Genomic DNA, 16,308 nt, shown 5'->3' on the forward strand with positions numbered 1-16,308 from the left:
CTTTGCAACGTTCTTCTGCCAATCGTCGGGGTACCTTTTCCTTTTCCTTGCTAGTTTAGGCGTTGTCGTTTGAACATTTTCCACAATATCAGTAGACCTACTATTTTGTAGATTATCTAAGACTATCCTCAGATTCCATTAGATAAAACTTAAAAAACAAACTAAATAACTGAGAACAATATAATTTTCAACTTAACCACAACAAACAACAAACGCTGTTATAGATCTTGATGTTGGCGGCAAAATTAAAGCACAGCTGATAGAAAAATACGTTAAATATTTTGTTTCTGCAGTATTGCCAGCACTGGTAATAAAATATTTCATAAGTAAAACTCAAATAATTATTTTATAAGAGTGCAAAAACTTCATTTTGAAATGCGCCTAATCATATGAGTGAACGAAATAGCTGGTTTTGGAAATGTTTTACTTTGACGACATTTACATTTATTGATATATAACATTTATTGATATTGGAACAGTAAAGATGGATGAATAAATAACAGATTTTGATACTGAAGCTTGAGTGTAAATAACAGGTTTTGGAAATGAAATCAATTTTTAAATCCAATTTTCTTGCTGTTTTAGCAGGTTTTGCAACTTGAAAATATTTCAAATCGGTAGCAAATTCACTAAAGTTACCATGGTAATCATTATCTCAATTTCGATTTTTTTGACGGAAAGCTGGTTTTGGAAATGGACTACTCATGTAAACTTACAGACCGTAAAATGAAAAATCTGCATAGGCGTATTCGTTTTTTTGTTTTTTAGCATCAAACGAATGCTTCAACACTTTTTCTTGAAGTCCTTGAGTGTAAGGAGTTCAGAAGCTGACACACTATTTTCCTCCGCCCAAGTTATAGCCGTGGTGAACGCACGCAGCGCCTGATCAGTGTGGAGCAGCTGCGACACAATCAGTTCCCCTCTCCCCTTCGTCAGACGCCAGTTAAAACGACCTTGGAGCGTACTGTGCACTAATGTTGAATTTTAGTAATCGTGAATTAGCTATCGTGGCTATTTGTTTGGATGAAGAAGATCAAAATAATAAACAGTCATTTATGAAGAGTAGTGGAAAACGTGAATATTGGGTACATAATGCATGGAAAACAAGACAAGAAAAAGGGGAGTTTACCACACTTTTACCTTATCTGTTGGACGACGAGACGAAATTTTTTCATTACTTTAGAATGCCGATGCATACCTTCAATCAGTTGGAACTTAAACTCAAAGAACATTTAACCATGCAAGACACGTATTTTAGAAAAGTAATCACTCCTAGACACCGCTTGGCAGTATTTTTAAGGTAAGATACTATCCCATTTACAAAAAGTTCTCTTGTCAAAAGGATTATTTATATTTCTAGGATCGATATATCTAGGATTATTTATATAGAACATTTTATTTTTTTAACCTTGCTTTATGACAATTATTTTTCCAAATAAATTTGAACTCTAGTTGGATTTCAAAAACGCACAATAAGCACAAGAAAATTACCAAAAAGAAATTTATTAACATTAGATTACAATTTCACAGTCAATATATGAAATGTTTAAAGAAAAAGATATTAATAAAAAAACTTAAACATTCTACATCTTTGATGAATGATATATTTAAAGTTTAAAAAATGTAGTGTAAGTTTCTTCATTATATGCAGGAGATGTTGATGCAGGTTGAATACCTTTTGAGAAATCCGCATACGATACAACTCCTTCCGACAGTGTAGACGTTGTAAGAGACGTTGAATCAGAGGACATATTGTTTGGAGGAACCATGTTAGTTTGTTGGTTGCTATTTTCAAGAAGCTCCTGTAAATTCGTACTCTTGGACAATATTGAAAATCTTTCCTTTAGCAGAATGAAAACGGACAGGATGCAGTGATTTCAGAGTTGTAGCGATTCCGGACAAAAATGTATCGACAGGGTGCTGTCCATGATTTTCACTTCACCCTTTTTTCTTCTCAGCCAATATGTATGCCATTAGCTGAGATGATGCAGTCTCTTGAGGTTTTGCTTCAAGCTTCCTTTTGCCTTTTGCAGATAGAGGTCTATGGTCGACTTGCTGGAGTTGTAGGTGTTAGCAACGACACGGATTCTACACTCTCCTGAGGTTCAATGCCATTGACATCTTGTGACTCCTTGGTGGAGTTCTGCTGATGAGAGTCATTGAGTTGAGTTTCATCACTTATGTCCTCTTCATCAGGAACATTACTTAGGCCTTTCCGTTCACCGAGATGAGGAATCAAGAATTCAAGGATGGACTCAAATTTGTATTTATTGGTTAATGTTCCCGCCTGTCCAGATTTGGTTTTCCTTTTCTGTCTAGCTCTTCGCAGACTGTCTCGAATTCCGTTCCACTTCTTTTTACATTCCTCCTCTTGTCCTAAAAATGATAGAAATTTATTAATATAAGTTGTTTGTTACAGGTTTCTTGCCACAGGCGATTCTTTCAAAACCATATCATTCAGTTACAGAATGGGAAGAAGTACAGTTGGTTCCATTGTTCATCATACAAGCAGAGCGGTAATTCAAGTACTTTTGAACGAAGTAATGCCAGCTCCGAATGAGGACAAGTGGAATGAAATAGCAATAGAATTTTGGAAAAAGTGGCAGTTTCCCAATTGCATTGGTGCTATGGACGGTAAGCATGTAACAATACAAGCTCCAAAATCGTCATGAAGTCTCTATTGGAACTAACAAGAAAACGTACTCCATTGTTCTTTTAGCTGTAGTTGATGCTCGGTACAACTTCATTTTTGTAGATGTCGGAAGAAACTCAGATGGTGGTGTTTTGTCTAATTCCAACTTTGGTAAAAAGCTATCTCAAAACCAACTTAACATTCCTGAAAAAAAGTGTCTCCCAGGAACAGATACTGAACTTCCCATGGTTATAGTTGCCGGTGAAGCTTTTCCCCCTCACAAACATTATGAGACCATTTCCTGGGAAGAACTTGTCTAACGAACAGAGAATTTTCAACTACAGATTGAGTAGAGCACGTAGAATATCGGAGTGTTTGGCATTATGGTGCAAAAATTTAGAATGTTCATGAGACCTCTCCAGGGAAGTCCTGACAACATAATGAGAATTGTACTTGCAGCATGCATCTTACACAACTTCATTCGAATTTATGAAGACTACAAAGTGCCTGAAGCAACCCATGATACTGACACGGCTCCAGGGGAGAAATCTCGTCTCCAGCACTTTCCACGTCGCAGAGGAGGGGAAAATCGTGAAGCATTTAATATAAGAGAGCAATTCAAACAATTCTTCAATTCTGAAGAGGGTAGTGTGGAGTGGCAAGAACGTCGAGCCTTTATAAGTTGATAAGTTTATTATATTATTTCCATTGGAACTATTCAAAGCAATGCATATTTCAGTTTATATTTTATTAATTATTATACTAAATATTTTTATCTATTAGAAAATATTTTTGAGAACCTGTGTAATCTGAAGAAAGCCTATAACGTAAAATAAAAATGATAAAATGATGATAAAATGTTTCTACAGTGACCCAAAAAGCACTATTTACCCATAAAGTGCCTATTTTTGCACTTACTATAGCACGTACAATAGTCTATTCCTACACCAGTGCGTAAAGTTAATTATTTGAGTACATAAAATTATATTTTACTTATCCCATATTTGCAACCTGGAATTCAAAACAAGATTTACAGCCAAATTCACAACACAATTAATAGTGAGTACCTTATACCCAGGTTCCCCCTATTCAGCATTCAAAAATAAGTTGGCAGTCCTGCTTCAGTACACAAAAAATATTAAGAACCATAGTCTAATAAATACACAGTTGCGTCACTCGGATACAAAAATTTAATGTGTAATTTGAGTGTAAGGTGTTGTAACTGCACTCAAGGAACTTTTCATTCGCCTCCGGCTCGTGAAAAAAACTTTCTCACGGTGCGGTAATCGTTCACTTCACACTCTAGTCACACAAATAATTAAAGCGGGACAAAGTCTACTAGTATTACGTAGTAAATTGTATAAACCAAAACAAATCTTCTGAATGAAATTAATTAATTTAAGTACAACAGTTGCGGCCAGTTGCACAAAAAGGAATTAAATTTAATCATGGTAAGATGACTTCATCTTACCGTGATTAAGTTTAATTTGTTTTGTACAACTAGCTGCATGTATACCAAAAATATGTAGTTGTACCTACATATGACAACATGTAAAACAAGTTATTGTTATAAGATATTGTTAATGATAACTGATAAGCGATATTTTGGTACTAATAATCTGAGTATTTATCTATTCTAGTTCTCACCTTCTACGTTCAATTCCTTTGCAACTTTTTTCCAAATAATATCCTTATAGTCAGAGTTTCTATATTGTTCTTGAGTCTGATCATACAAAACTGGAAAGTTTCTTACACTTTCGATCAGCTCCTCCGCTTTTATAGCCGCCATTTTAGCCACCAGAAAACACAAAAATATACAACAGCTAACGACACGCATCCCGCATCAAGTAAACGAATGGTCTGCACTGTCGAAGCATGATCGGACAGCGACATCGGAGAAGGGTGGGAGTAGGACAGGTCACGTGACGGACGGGTGTGGCTTGCCGCATTCAAGGCCGTTGTCTGTTCAGCTGTCATACAGTCGTCCGTCTGTATGACCGTAGTCGGATCGGAACGCTGTATGACAGGTGTGTCCCCGCCTTATGTCTGCTACTATCTCGTCGTCTGTCATTATTTGGTACAATTGTTCTTCTTCCTCCCCGGTGAACCAGTCATTTATTTCAGTTTGCGTCATGTCATTAGGATCATCCACAAGCTGCTCAGTAATTGCGTCTCTTAAGTCATTTAGCTCAGTTTCGTCGTTTTGTTGTTCAGAGTAACTTTTTTCTGTTTTTCGTAATCCTGTAGTAACGTCAGAGTAGGCCGCAATTTTTTCCATGAACAGACAATGGTTTTCGTTTAAAGTTTTTCCCATGCACTAGCTAAGTTAAAAACAACGTCTTTAAGGTTAGTGTTCTTTAGTGCTGTAACAACACTACCCTCTTTTGACAAAATCCTGTACAAAGGGGTTTTTTTGTAACTTGTCTTTACGGTTTGGATAACGTTTTGATCCATAGGTTGTAGTAATGGAGTAACATTTGGGGGCAAAAATAGTGCACAGATGTTGCCATCCCTTAATTCGTCTGCATTAGGATGCCCAGGGCAGTTATCGAGAAGTAACAATGCTCTAAGAGGCAACTTCTGTTTTTTCAAAAATTTCTTGACTGATGGAACAAAGCTGTTATGAAACCATTCGTTGAAGAGAGTCATTGTCATCCAGCCTTTTGTTTGGTTTGTGTATGCCACGGGTAAATTTACGTTCTTAAAACACCTGGGGTTTTTTGATTTACCGATCACGAGCATTGGTAATTTATGAGTGCCACTGGCATTACAGCACGGTATAAATGTGATTCGGTCTTTTGCCAACTTGCGGCCAGGTGCGCTTTCTTCAGCTCTGTGAACAAACTTCTTTTTTTTGGCAAAATAAGCCACTCTCGTCCGCGTTATACACTTGATCTGGGGTCAAGTTCATTTCTTCAACAGTTATGAATTTTACTATAAAGGGCTCAACCGATTCTTCCTGGCACGAGAAATAGGTCACCTGAAATAGGTGTATGCCTGCTTCTTTCTTGCATGAACCATGCAAAAAGTGCATCTTCAACTTGGAGAAACACCTGATTTTAAGGTTTTTCTTGCAACAGCAGATTTCTCACTAGGCCTACTTTTGAAGAACGATTCAATTTTGTCCTTTTTGTTTTTAATGTCGTGTATTATTGCACGACCAATGTTGTATTCTTTGGCCAAATGAGACAACTTATCACCTTTCTCTAAACTTTTAAGAATTTCGTACTTTTTATCGATTGTTAATGTCACATGTTTACGTTTTTCCGACATCGCACTCAACTATTATAAAATATCGTAATAACACACACGAGCACACACGTGAACGAAACGCAAACACGTCAACGGAACGAAGCTGTATACAGTAGTACTGTAAAACAAGAGCGCAAGTAGGCAAGTAACTGACGAGTGACTAGTGGCGGCGCGGCGGGCCGGTGAGTCATCCGTGCTTGCAGTGACATGAACCGAAGGGCATTGACCCGACCCGTCATCGCTCGCACAGTGCCGGATTACTGGACGTGCCGTATTAGCGCACGGCCGGATTATAGAGACTGCACTGCATTTGTTTCCTCAGGCGGTCAGCCTAAATCTATAAGCAAATTAAGGAATGGAACTATCTTGGTGGAGGCTGTCAACCACATCCAAGTCAAGAAATTCCTTCAAATGACGAGTTTTTTTGATCAGATGGAAGTCGTCGTTCAACCCCACTTCTCACTGAACACCTCCAAGGGGATCGTCTTCTGCCGGGACCTGATGGAGTGTAGTGAGGAAGAAATTAAGGACGAACTGCAATGTGAAATGCAAGAAGACGGATGCAAGAACGACGTCAGATGCGTGAACTGCAAGGGTAAACACGCGGCCACCTCGAAGTAATTCACAGTTTACCTAGAGGAAAAGGAAGTTTTGAAGATTGTTACTCTAAATAAACTTTCCTTTAACGAAGCCCGCAAAGAGTATAGCCTGCCTCCTCGGACCCATACATCCCCTGATAATAATTTTTGGAAACTAATATGATTCTTTGGTTGCAAATAAATCAAGAAACTCATATTATTTTTTCCAAAATTTTTATTTAGACCTCAGTATGAAATCAAGCATGTCCCCTATAAGGGACATTGGGTCCCGGCCAACCTCAAAAAATCAATGGTATACAAACTGAAACAATAAACATTATTACAAAATAAAACAGGTTGATAATAATGGATATTGCATTAGTTCTCTACATTTCATGGAAAACTTTATAACAGTTTCTTGCACTATTCAGGCACAGGAAAACTTTACATGTGCTGCACTGCATCCTAGCTTTTTTTGAATCGCAACCTGGAAATCTGCAGCGGTGATCCTTGTTGTCTGGTATCATGGGCATGTGCTTAGCTGCGGTCTTCCTTCGGATGTCAAGAGGGATGTTGACGTGTTTTTGACGGTACTGGCAGTGGTAAAATATCCACTTCATCGATGTCCTCCTCTGGTGTTTGGTTGTGAATCAGATGGTACGCTAGATCGGTTCTGTATTCGAGGTAATCCATTCTATCCTTCTTTGGTGTTTGTTCAGCATTATCATACCGCCTTCGCATTATCCAACCGAAAGCAACAACAAAGTCTATCATATGAAAAGTCAGACGTACTGTCCATTTTTTTGTTCTTGCTGATAGACAGTAGTAAGAAATTGTGCGATCAAAGAGGTCGACGCCACCCATTTTGGCGTTGTACTGTAAAATTATGTTCGGCCTATCCACATCAATGTATCTCTTCTCCTGCTTTGACCAACGTCTACATTTATCTTTGGGACTAGCTCCATGTACACTTGACGTGAGAGTAACGGGCTTGTTATCACACCATTTCACAATACTAATTTGTCCGTCACCCCTAACCACTTGGTTAACAAACCCACGCCCTCCACGACGAACCTCAGCATCAGAATAGAGTTGGGAATTAGGCGGGATGCGGTTGTCTCTCAGGGTGCCGGTTCCTTGATAACCTCTTAGGTGTAGTTCATCTAGTAGTTGAATGGAAGTGAAAAATCTGTCCATGAAAATGCTAACACCCTGTGGGATTTTACTTGTTAACCCTTCAACGTGTTATTTTTTTCCATAGTCATACCCCCTCCTGCGTTGATGTTTCTGGCGGTTTCTTTAGAGATTTTGTGTTTTATAAATAATATAAGCAAATTACCCAAGTTTATAATTATTTTATTATATTTCTATGTTGTTAGTGTTTAAAATTAGCCAAAATAAACAAAATTAACCTACTTTAGGTTAGTTTATTAACTTTACAATGATTCAAACTGAATAACTTACATTAGAAGTCTGATTTTGTGTGGTAGTTTTTAAAACATTCTCCAACACAAAGTCCTGCTTCACAATCAGGGCACCAAAACACAGTGTCTTTCCTCTGTCCATGCTTGTAACACACAACACACCTTGTTTTTTGGGGTTTTGCTTTTCTTCCAACAGCAGGTATTCTGTCGATGAAGTGACGTTCAGTAAGGCGCTTTAGTGGTGGTTCAGTTGAAGGTCTTCCAGAAGTTTTTCTTGGTACACCAACTTGAAACCTCTCTAGCAGTTCTTTTACTAAAGTCAATCTAAAGTGTAAGTGCTCTGAATAGGGATTTGCTACTTTCCAGATTACATAGCAATTCAAAACAGTGACATTCAATAATCGCTTGAAAACCTTTATATACCACTTTGTAACCCTTTTTCGTTCCATCAGATAGCTTTGCAGCAGTTGATCTCTCATGTCTACCCCACCCATGTTGTTATTATACTCAACTACACAAAGTGGTTTTAGTATTTCTTCATTTTGTTTGGTTTTGCATGGTACCATCTCTAATTTGTGGTAGGTTGAGATTATACTTACAACCCGCTTGTCACACCACTTTGTAATGGTAACATGATCTGAGTGCATTACACACAACTCTCCCTTAGAAAGTTTCTGCTTTTTTATTTCAGTTGGAACTGTTTTTCTGTTCAGTCGCAATGTTCCAACACAGTCTGTTTTTCTTTCTTTCAAAAATATTGCCAGTTCTGGGTCATTGTAAAAGTTATCCATCCATAATGTGTAGCCTTTGTCCAGTACTTTTTCAGCTAGGCATAGAACAATAGCTATGGTTTTTTTTACAATTATTGGGGACAATAGGAGACTCCAAAACCATACCTGAGCCAGTATATAGCATAAGATTCCATGTATAGCCTGTTTTAGATTCACACAACTCATAGGTTTTGACCCCAAACTTGGCCGCTTTTAGCGGGATGTACTGCGTTCTTTCCATAAAAGTAGGGATTCATCTATTGATATGTTTTGTGATGGTATGTTGGCCTCTTGAAATTGTTTGTTCAGATGTGAGATTATTGGGGAAATTTTACTAATTCCCTTATTACCTGAATCACTAAAATGCAAAAACTTAGACAAAAGCTCAAAGCGGTCACAAGACTCGACAGATGAAAATATATTAGAGTCCAATATCGGGTTCTTAGAGTAGTATGACCTAATTGAAGATTTCACTACAAGGCTCATATTCATGTAGAGAGCAAGGAAAACATAAATTTCATTTTTTGTGCAAGGGGTCCATTTCCATAACCTAGAATGTTGCCTAATAATCATGCCTTGTTTGGCCATTTCAGCATCAGCATATTTGTTGGTCTCCAATACAATATTGTCAACTAATTTGTCATCGAAAAAGAAAAGAAAAATGTCCAAAATACTTACTGGGTTGATTTTTGGACCAGAATCCACAACAAACTCCTCCCTTACAGTTTACAGGATTATAGTTGAACAAGTGTTCCCAAACCATTTCAGAACCATAAGAAAAACCAGGTAGGCCTAGGCCTACATTTAGGTCTGCATCACATCCTCCTCTTTCAACAACATTGAACTCATTTTAGACTACAATGTTTTCACCTAGCCTATTTTCAATATCATCATCACTATTTTGTCCAAAATCTAATACTTCAAACTCAGCTTGAGCAAAGTCATTGTCATATCCATCGTCGTCGAAATCTTCATCTGATTCAAGGTTCAAAAGTCTGTCAATTTCACTGTCTCTTTCCACTAGGTGTCCTTCAAGATTACTCATTTTCAATTGATTTTAAAACATTTTACAAACACGATAACAGTTTTAAAATAAATTCCCTAAAATATGCTAAAATATTTACCTAAAAGCTAGCTAACCTACAAACCATTCCCAACTCATGTTTATAAAACACAACAAATTGTTCCTGTCAAAACGGGATTTCCTTCTTAATGTACTCGGTTCAACAAGATAACATCGGGCCCGGGGAACTGGGGTAGGGTGCCCTGCCAAGCTTTGGCTGACAGGTTCCCGAGGGTGTACCCGTTCCCGATGTCTCGACCTGCACCTTTAATCACGATGCGCTGGTTCAAATATTGAATGGCTACCTAAACCCTTCTCAAGCACAAACAAATTATAGAGTTGTAGAAAGAGATTCTACTATGGATCTGGAAAAGAAGCATGCCCTCTCTTCAGAATCTGAAGTGGAAACAAACAAACAGAGGAAAACTGCTTCTTTTTCTAGTATTCAAACACAAAGATGATACTCAGAACTTGGCAAAGGTGAGCCCCTTCCTTGTTAACAAGGCTCTAGTCGGAGTGGGCGGTTCGCCGTCTTCTGTTAGGAAGCTCCGTAATGGAAGCATCTTGGTAGAGGCTGCGAACGCTCCACAGGCCCAGAAATTTCTGTCCATGAGATCCTTTTTCGACAAAGTAGAAGTCGTCCATCCTCATGAGACATTAAACTTCTGCAAAGGAATTATATTCTGTCGCGATATGCTATGTTGCTCAATTGAAGAATTGAAAGAAGAACAGAAAGATTGTCTTGTGACTGATGTGGTGAGAATAATGAAGGTTGAACACGGTGTACCGACACCTACACCAGGTCACATTTTGACTTTTGCCCTTCCTCACCCACCAGCCACAATTAGAGCAGGATATCTTACTCTACAAGTTCGTCCATACTTTAGAAATCGTCAGAGGTGTTATAGATGTCAACGTTTTGGACGTTCCAGCAAAACTTGCAATAACCCTGAAATATGTAGTCTTTGTGGCAAAAGTGGTCACAGTGACAAGGGCTGTGCCGGTGGCGAAGAGCAGTGCGTCAACTGCAAGGGCAAGCATCCTGCAAGCTCTCGTAGCTGTAAAATATACTTAGAAGAAAAGGAAGTGCTGAAAATAGTCACTAGCGAGAAATTGTCTTTCGGCGATGCTCGTAAAGAATATAGGAAACGACTTGGGCAAACCCCCAAGAAAGACGTATCCTATTCTCAGGCTGCCTCTGTCCCTGTGCAACCGAAACCGTGTTCTTCCTGCTCAGCTCTGGAAGGCATGGTTAGAGACCTAACCCAACAGGTTGCTGCTTTGGTACAACAACTTAGTGCCAAGACTTTCCTACGTAGTGGAGGCACTGATGTATCAGACCTTGCACCTTCTGTGCCTGTAAGACCGGCTACACCTACTCAACCCAAACGATGAAACACTTTAAACAAGCAATAGTCTACTGAAGGGCAGGTTGCTGCTCAATTTTAAAAAACCCCTAATGCTGGAGGTTCCAGCGTGACGGGAAAGAAAAATTTATCTCCGGAAGTACGCCAAAAACTTGTGTCAGGGCTGAATCAAAAGATTGCCTCTAAAGTGGTGGAACGGTCAAAGGGTGCCAACAGAACCCCTCCCTCATACCAGTCCTCTAAATCCAGCCTAATGGAGGAGGATTTGTTTGATGACGACCTTAGGCCACATTCAGAATTAGAAAAAACGACTGTAAATTTCAAACAAAATCAAGGAAAAACAAAAAACAAAATTACTTTCAAAACCTAATTTTATATGAATATTATACAATGGAATATTAATGCGAAGCCATCTGGAAGACCTAAACCTACCAGCATCACAAATAAAACCAAATGTCATATGTATTCAGGAAATCAAGCTTCGCCGTGCATGCCAATTTTCCATCAGGGGATGGGATATCTTCCGCCATGACAACCATAATGACGGACATGCATGTGGAGGAGTTATGGTTCTCGCAAATCCTTCTCTGAATACAGTGGAGGTACCTTTGAACACAACTCTACAAGTAATATGCATAAAGCTAGATATACCGTTTAAATTACACGTCTGTTGTGTTTATATCACCCCGCCACCAGAATGTCTTCCAAGAGAAGATATATTGGACCTTGTTAATCAATTGCCTCATCCTTTCGTACTTGTGGTCGATTTCAACGCCCACCATAGTTTTTGGGGCTCTACCACTTGCTCTCCAAGGGGTAACATGGTTTCCAAGGTCCTTGATGATCTGAATCTTGTTTTATTGAACGATGGCTCGCTAACTTATATTTGCCCGAGAACAGGTTCTTGGTCAGTATTAGACCTAACCGTGTGCACACCATAAATTGCTTACCGCTTCGATTGGTCAGTTTCCTCTGACCATGCACCGGTCATAACTAAAGTTCTCGGCATTCCAGGTAATGTGCCCCAAAGACCTAATGGGTGCTTGATAAGGCAGATTGGGGCAAATTTAAACAAGTTTTACAGGCACTAGATGTTTCAACATCAGTAGATATAGACTCCGTCGTCAACAATATAACACTTGCCATTTCAAGCGCCGCTCTGGAAAGTATTCCAAAAACAACAGGAATCATCAAAAGAAGAAACGAACCTTGGTGGACAGAAGAGTGTAGGATATCGCTTCGTGAGCGCAGGAAAGCCTTGCGGATATTTAATAGATCTCCGACCGAGGAAAACCTCGCACGATTTCGTCTTGCCAGAGCTAAAACTCGTCTCATACTTAAAAGATGTCGACGAAATTCGTGGAAGGAATTTACTTCTTCGATTAACCGTACCACCCCTTTATCTCTGGTGTGGAGGAGACTAAAGGCAGTTTGCGGAAAACAGCCACCTCTGCCTATTCTTGGCTTAAGGGTGAACGACATCATATTAACCGAGCCGAAAGATGTGGCAAACGCTCTGGCCTCGTCCATTTCTAACGTGTCGAGGACGACGTCGTACAGTCCTTTGTTCCAGCGATATAAAGTACAACATGAAACACAGCCCATACATGACAATAACCATATAAATCCCTTAAATCTATTGTTTTCCCTTGACGAACTAGAATCTGTTATTTCTCCCATTATAAACTCAGCTTCCGGTGCTGACGACATCCACTATGCCATGTTGAGTAACCTTCCTGTAGAGGTTAAAGCATGCCTCTTGTCCCTTTTCAGTAGAAATTTTCAAGAACGCAGCTTTCCAAGTTCATGGCGTAACTCTTACGTTGTACCATTATACAAACCTGGCCAAGACAAGTTCTCCCCTACTAGCTACAGGCCTATCTCGCTTACCAGTTGTCTTTGTAAGATACTGGAGCGGATGGTAAATCGTAGACTGGTATGGTTCCTAGAACACAATAATCTCCTGTCTCCACAGCAATGTGGCTTACGTCAAGGCCGTTCAACTCTAGACCACCTAGTATGCCTGGAGTCGTCAATCCTGAATGCTTTCCTTAAACGGAGGCAACTTGTTGCTGTGTTTTTCGATATAACAAAAGCGTATGATACAGCTTGGCGTAGGGAAGTTATAAACACCCTTTCAAATTGGGGCGTCGGCGGTAATATGTTATATTTTATTAAAGGTTTTATGGATGAACGTTCTTTTAATGTAAGACTAGGAACTCATTTGTCCGACACCAAAACTCTTGAGAACGGTATGCCTCAAGGGAGTGTCCTTAGCTGTACTCTCTTTGCTGTGGCCATAAACAGCATCACTTCCTGCGTCAGAGCTCCTGTCAGATGCTCTCTATTCGTAGATGACTTTGCTGTGTTTGTTCCTGCCATGAGGCTGGCTACTGCAGAGAGGTACCTTCGGCTAACCATCCACCGTCTTGAAGATTGGAGCAACCAAACCGGGTTTTATTTTTCTCCTTCAAAGACTAAATGTATAACTTTTTCTCGACTGAGGAACGTCGCTGATCCAACTCTTAGGATAAATAGAATAATAATCCCAGCGAGTCGCTGTGTGAAATTCCTGGGGTTGTGGTTTGATTACAGACTGACGTGGGTTCCGCACATTAAAGAACTTAAAGCGAAATGCCTAAAGAGACTTAACGCGATGAGAGCTTTAAGCGGAACGAAGTGGGGTGCAGATAGAAAATGCATGCTTCAGTTTTAAAAGGCATATATATATTCGATCTTATATTGATTATGGATCTCAGGTTTATTCTTCTGCCAAGCCAACAGCTCTTAAAATGTTGGACTCAATCCATCACTCTGCTATCAGATTGGCTACTGGAGCTTTTCGTTCCAGCCCCGTTGTCAGTCTGTTAGCTGAGAGTGGTGAGCCATCCCTATCTTTCAGACGTGTTCAATTGGCTATGAACTATTTTTTTAGTTTAAAATCAAGGCCAGAAAATCCGGCCTTTGAGGTAGTCCTAGACACATCGCTTGCTCCCTTGTACCACAATAAACCTAATGCCCCCGCACCTTTTGGCATTAGAATCTTGTTACATCTCGCAGACGTGGACATGAGAGCGATTGATGTTGAAGTATGTCACGAGATGGATAGGCCACCATGGACAGTGAGAACTCCCAATGTAATACTGTCGTTATTACAGTTGGACAAGCAAGACGCATCACTGTTGTCCACAAGCTCCTGTAGAGAAATATTGTCATCCTGTTCACCCTGCGATGTCATCTACACGGATCGCTCAAAGAGTGAGGCAGGAATGGGTTGTGTCTTCACTCCATGTACTCCAAACATGTCCTGGTTCGTAAGATCCGCTACGCTTTGAGCGAGATGATGTCGTGGGATATCGCAATTACGTTACTATGGGTACCTGGACATACCGGTATACCTGGTAACGAGATCGCAGATAGGGCAGCAAAGGAGGCAATATCTCTGACTCCATGTATTAGGCGATCAATCGCGTCCGATCTAAAGCCGATTGTAAAGTCACGACTACAACATCAGTGGAATATATCGTGGGATCAAGTGGCCAATAACAAACTTCGGCAGATTAAATACACAGTAAAGCCTTGGTGTACTGCTTACCGCACTAACCGTAGAGAGGAAGTTGTACTGTGTCGACTCCGTATCGGACATACTCGCCTCTCTCACGGTTTCCTAATGAGCCGTGGTGATCCACCGCAGTGTGCGGAGTGTAATATGGCGTTAAACGTCAGCCACGTGTTGATAGACTGCCGCCTCTACGCCGGGCAGAGGAGAGCTTATCGTTTGCCAGGCCGGTTAGATGAGTTGCTGGGTGACAAAGAAGATGTTTTAACAAAGCTCTTTAGTTTTCTGGAGAGCACCAAATTAATGTCCAGAATATGAGTCCTATAGTACCTGATTAGTTTTAGTAAACATTTTAACCGCTAGTTTTAGGCAAGGGTGAGCCCTTTTACAGTTCACCCCTGAGTTGTTATTTATTGTTATGAGTTGTTATTAGCACCGCCTAAGTGCAATCTTTTAAATTCCGTTAGGAAAATTTCTGTGTTTTAATCAAGGGTAAGCCCCTTTACAGTTAAAAATTTCTGTGAGGTGAGAGATACCACTATCTTAATATGTAGGTGTCACGTAAGGAGACGGGCAATTTTGTACTTCTATTTATTTGTTATTAGTGAGGGTGGGTCCCTTTACAACCTTACCTTCACTAACTTGCCTAGTTTTAGCATTAGATTTTTGTTATATTTATTATCGTTATTATTTATCTCACGTATTTTAACTAGTGGGCCCCTTTACAGCCTCTCGGGTATTTTTGTTATGTAGTTTTAGTCCTCTGTTCACTGCTGTTATTTTTCTTATTGTCTTAACCCTAGATTGGTAACGCTCCTAAAACTTACTATACTGGTAAGGCTTCGTCAGGGAGACTACTTTAAGAAAAAACAATTATTTTTTACTATTTTATTTTACAAAAATGAATTTTTTTGTTTACAGAAGTTTTAAAATATTACACAAGGTAAATAGTTTCAGTAACACTTACGTTTAGATTGTGCATTCCTTGCACCATTGTCCTTGATGCTCTCCACACATCGCTCGGTAACAACGCTCGCAGAAGTGAGTTGTCATCCGGCGTTTTTTGAAGGGCAGAAACTGCATATTTTCCGTCCTTTGCTGTTGGACAGGAACTGGACGAGCTGCTGGTTCTTCTACATGAAGAATTCTCGCAATGGATTGAAGAAGAGGTTTGCTTAAGTTAGTCATTTGCAAACGATGTTCCATCCAAGGACGGAGAAGCTCACAGCTGAGTTCCTTTGCAAATTGCCTTCTTGGAATAGGTTTTTCTCCTTTGGACACTTTGTTATGAACATATATAAACGTAGGAATTAACCAAAACTATATTTAATACACCATAAAATACACAAAGAGGCCAGCGCCTTGTTTTTTTCGGCTGGTCGACATTTGACAACACATTTGGTCTAAGGAGTCAACCCCTCCTTTGGTGGAGTTGTAACTCTCAATTATTTCTGGCTTGTTGCTTTTATTATTGATACTGGGTTGATCGTGCATCGTAGATAAAAGTAAAACAACTTTTTTTGTTCTTAGTTTTGTAAGACACCATGGTTTTCTGACCGTCAAAACAAAACATTGAAGAACCAATTTCTCTAGTTCCCGGATCTTTCATTTCTGGAGTACTTCGGGTTTGTCACGGCGCAATGTCCCGACCAAAGTCAAAGAT

At 39.6% G+C, this 16,308-nt stretch overlaps 1 protein-coding gene across 1 annotated transcript; it reads right to left on the bottom strand.

Moving 5' to 3' along the window:
- Nucleotides 1-2,041: 2,041 nt before the first annotated feature.
- Nucleotides 2,042-4,421, bottom strand: LOC124370234 (transcription factor Adf-1-like). The gene is made up of 2 exons (XM_046828523.1): nt 4,280-4,421; nt 2,042-2,376 (listed from the first exon to the last, which is right to left on the bottom strand). The coding sequence occupies exons 1-2, from the start codon at nt 4,419-4,421 to the stop codon at nt 2,042-2,044; spliced, it is 477 nt and encodes a 158-aa protein (XP_046684479.1).
- Between the last annotated feature and the right edge of the window lie 11,887 nt (nt 4,422-16,308).

This window comes from Homalodisca vitripennis, unplaced genomic scaffold (assembly GCF_021130785.1).
Source record: "Homalodisca vitripennis isolate AUS2020 unplaced genomic scaffold, UT_GWSS_2.1 ScUCBcl_52;HRSCAF=833, whole genome shotgun sequence".
NCBI classification, from domain to species: domain Eukaryota; kingdom Metazoa; phylum Arthropoda; class Insecta; order Hemiptera; family Cicadellidae; genus Homalodisca; species Homalodisca vitripennis.

Excerpts from the sequence above, each read along its gene's own strand:
- LOC124370234 (XM_046828523.1), bottom strand. The coding sequence starts at position 4,421 with ATGGCGGCTATAAAAGCGGAGGAGCTGATCGAAAGTGTAAGAAACTTT. Across the intron at positions 2,377-4,279 it reads AAAGGAATTGAACGTAGAAG|GACAAGAGGAGGAATGTAAA; the intron begins GTGAGAACTAGA and ends TATCATTTTTAG.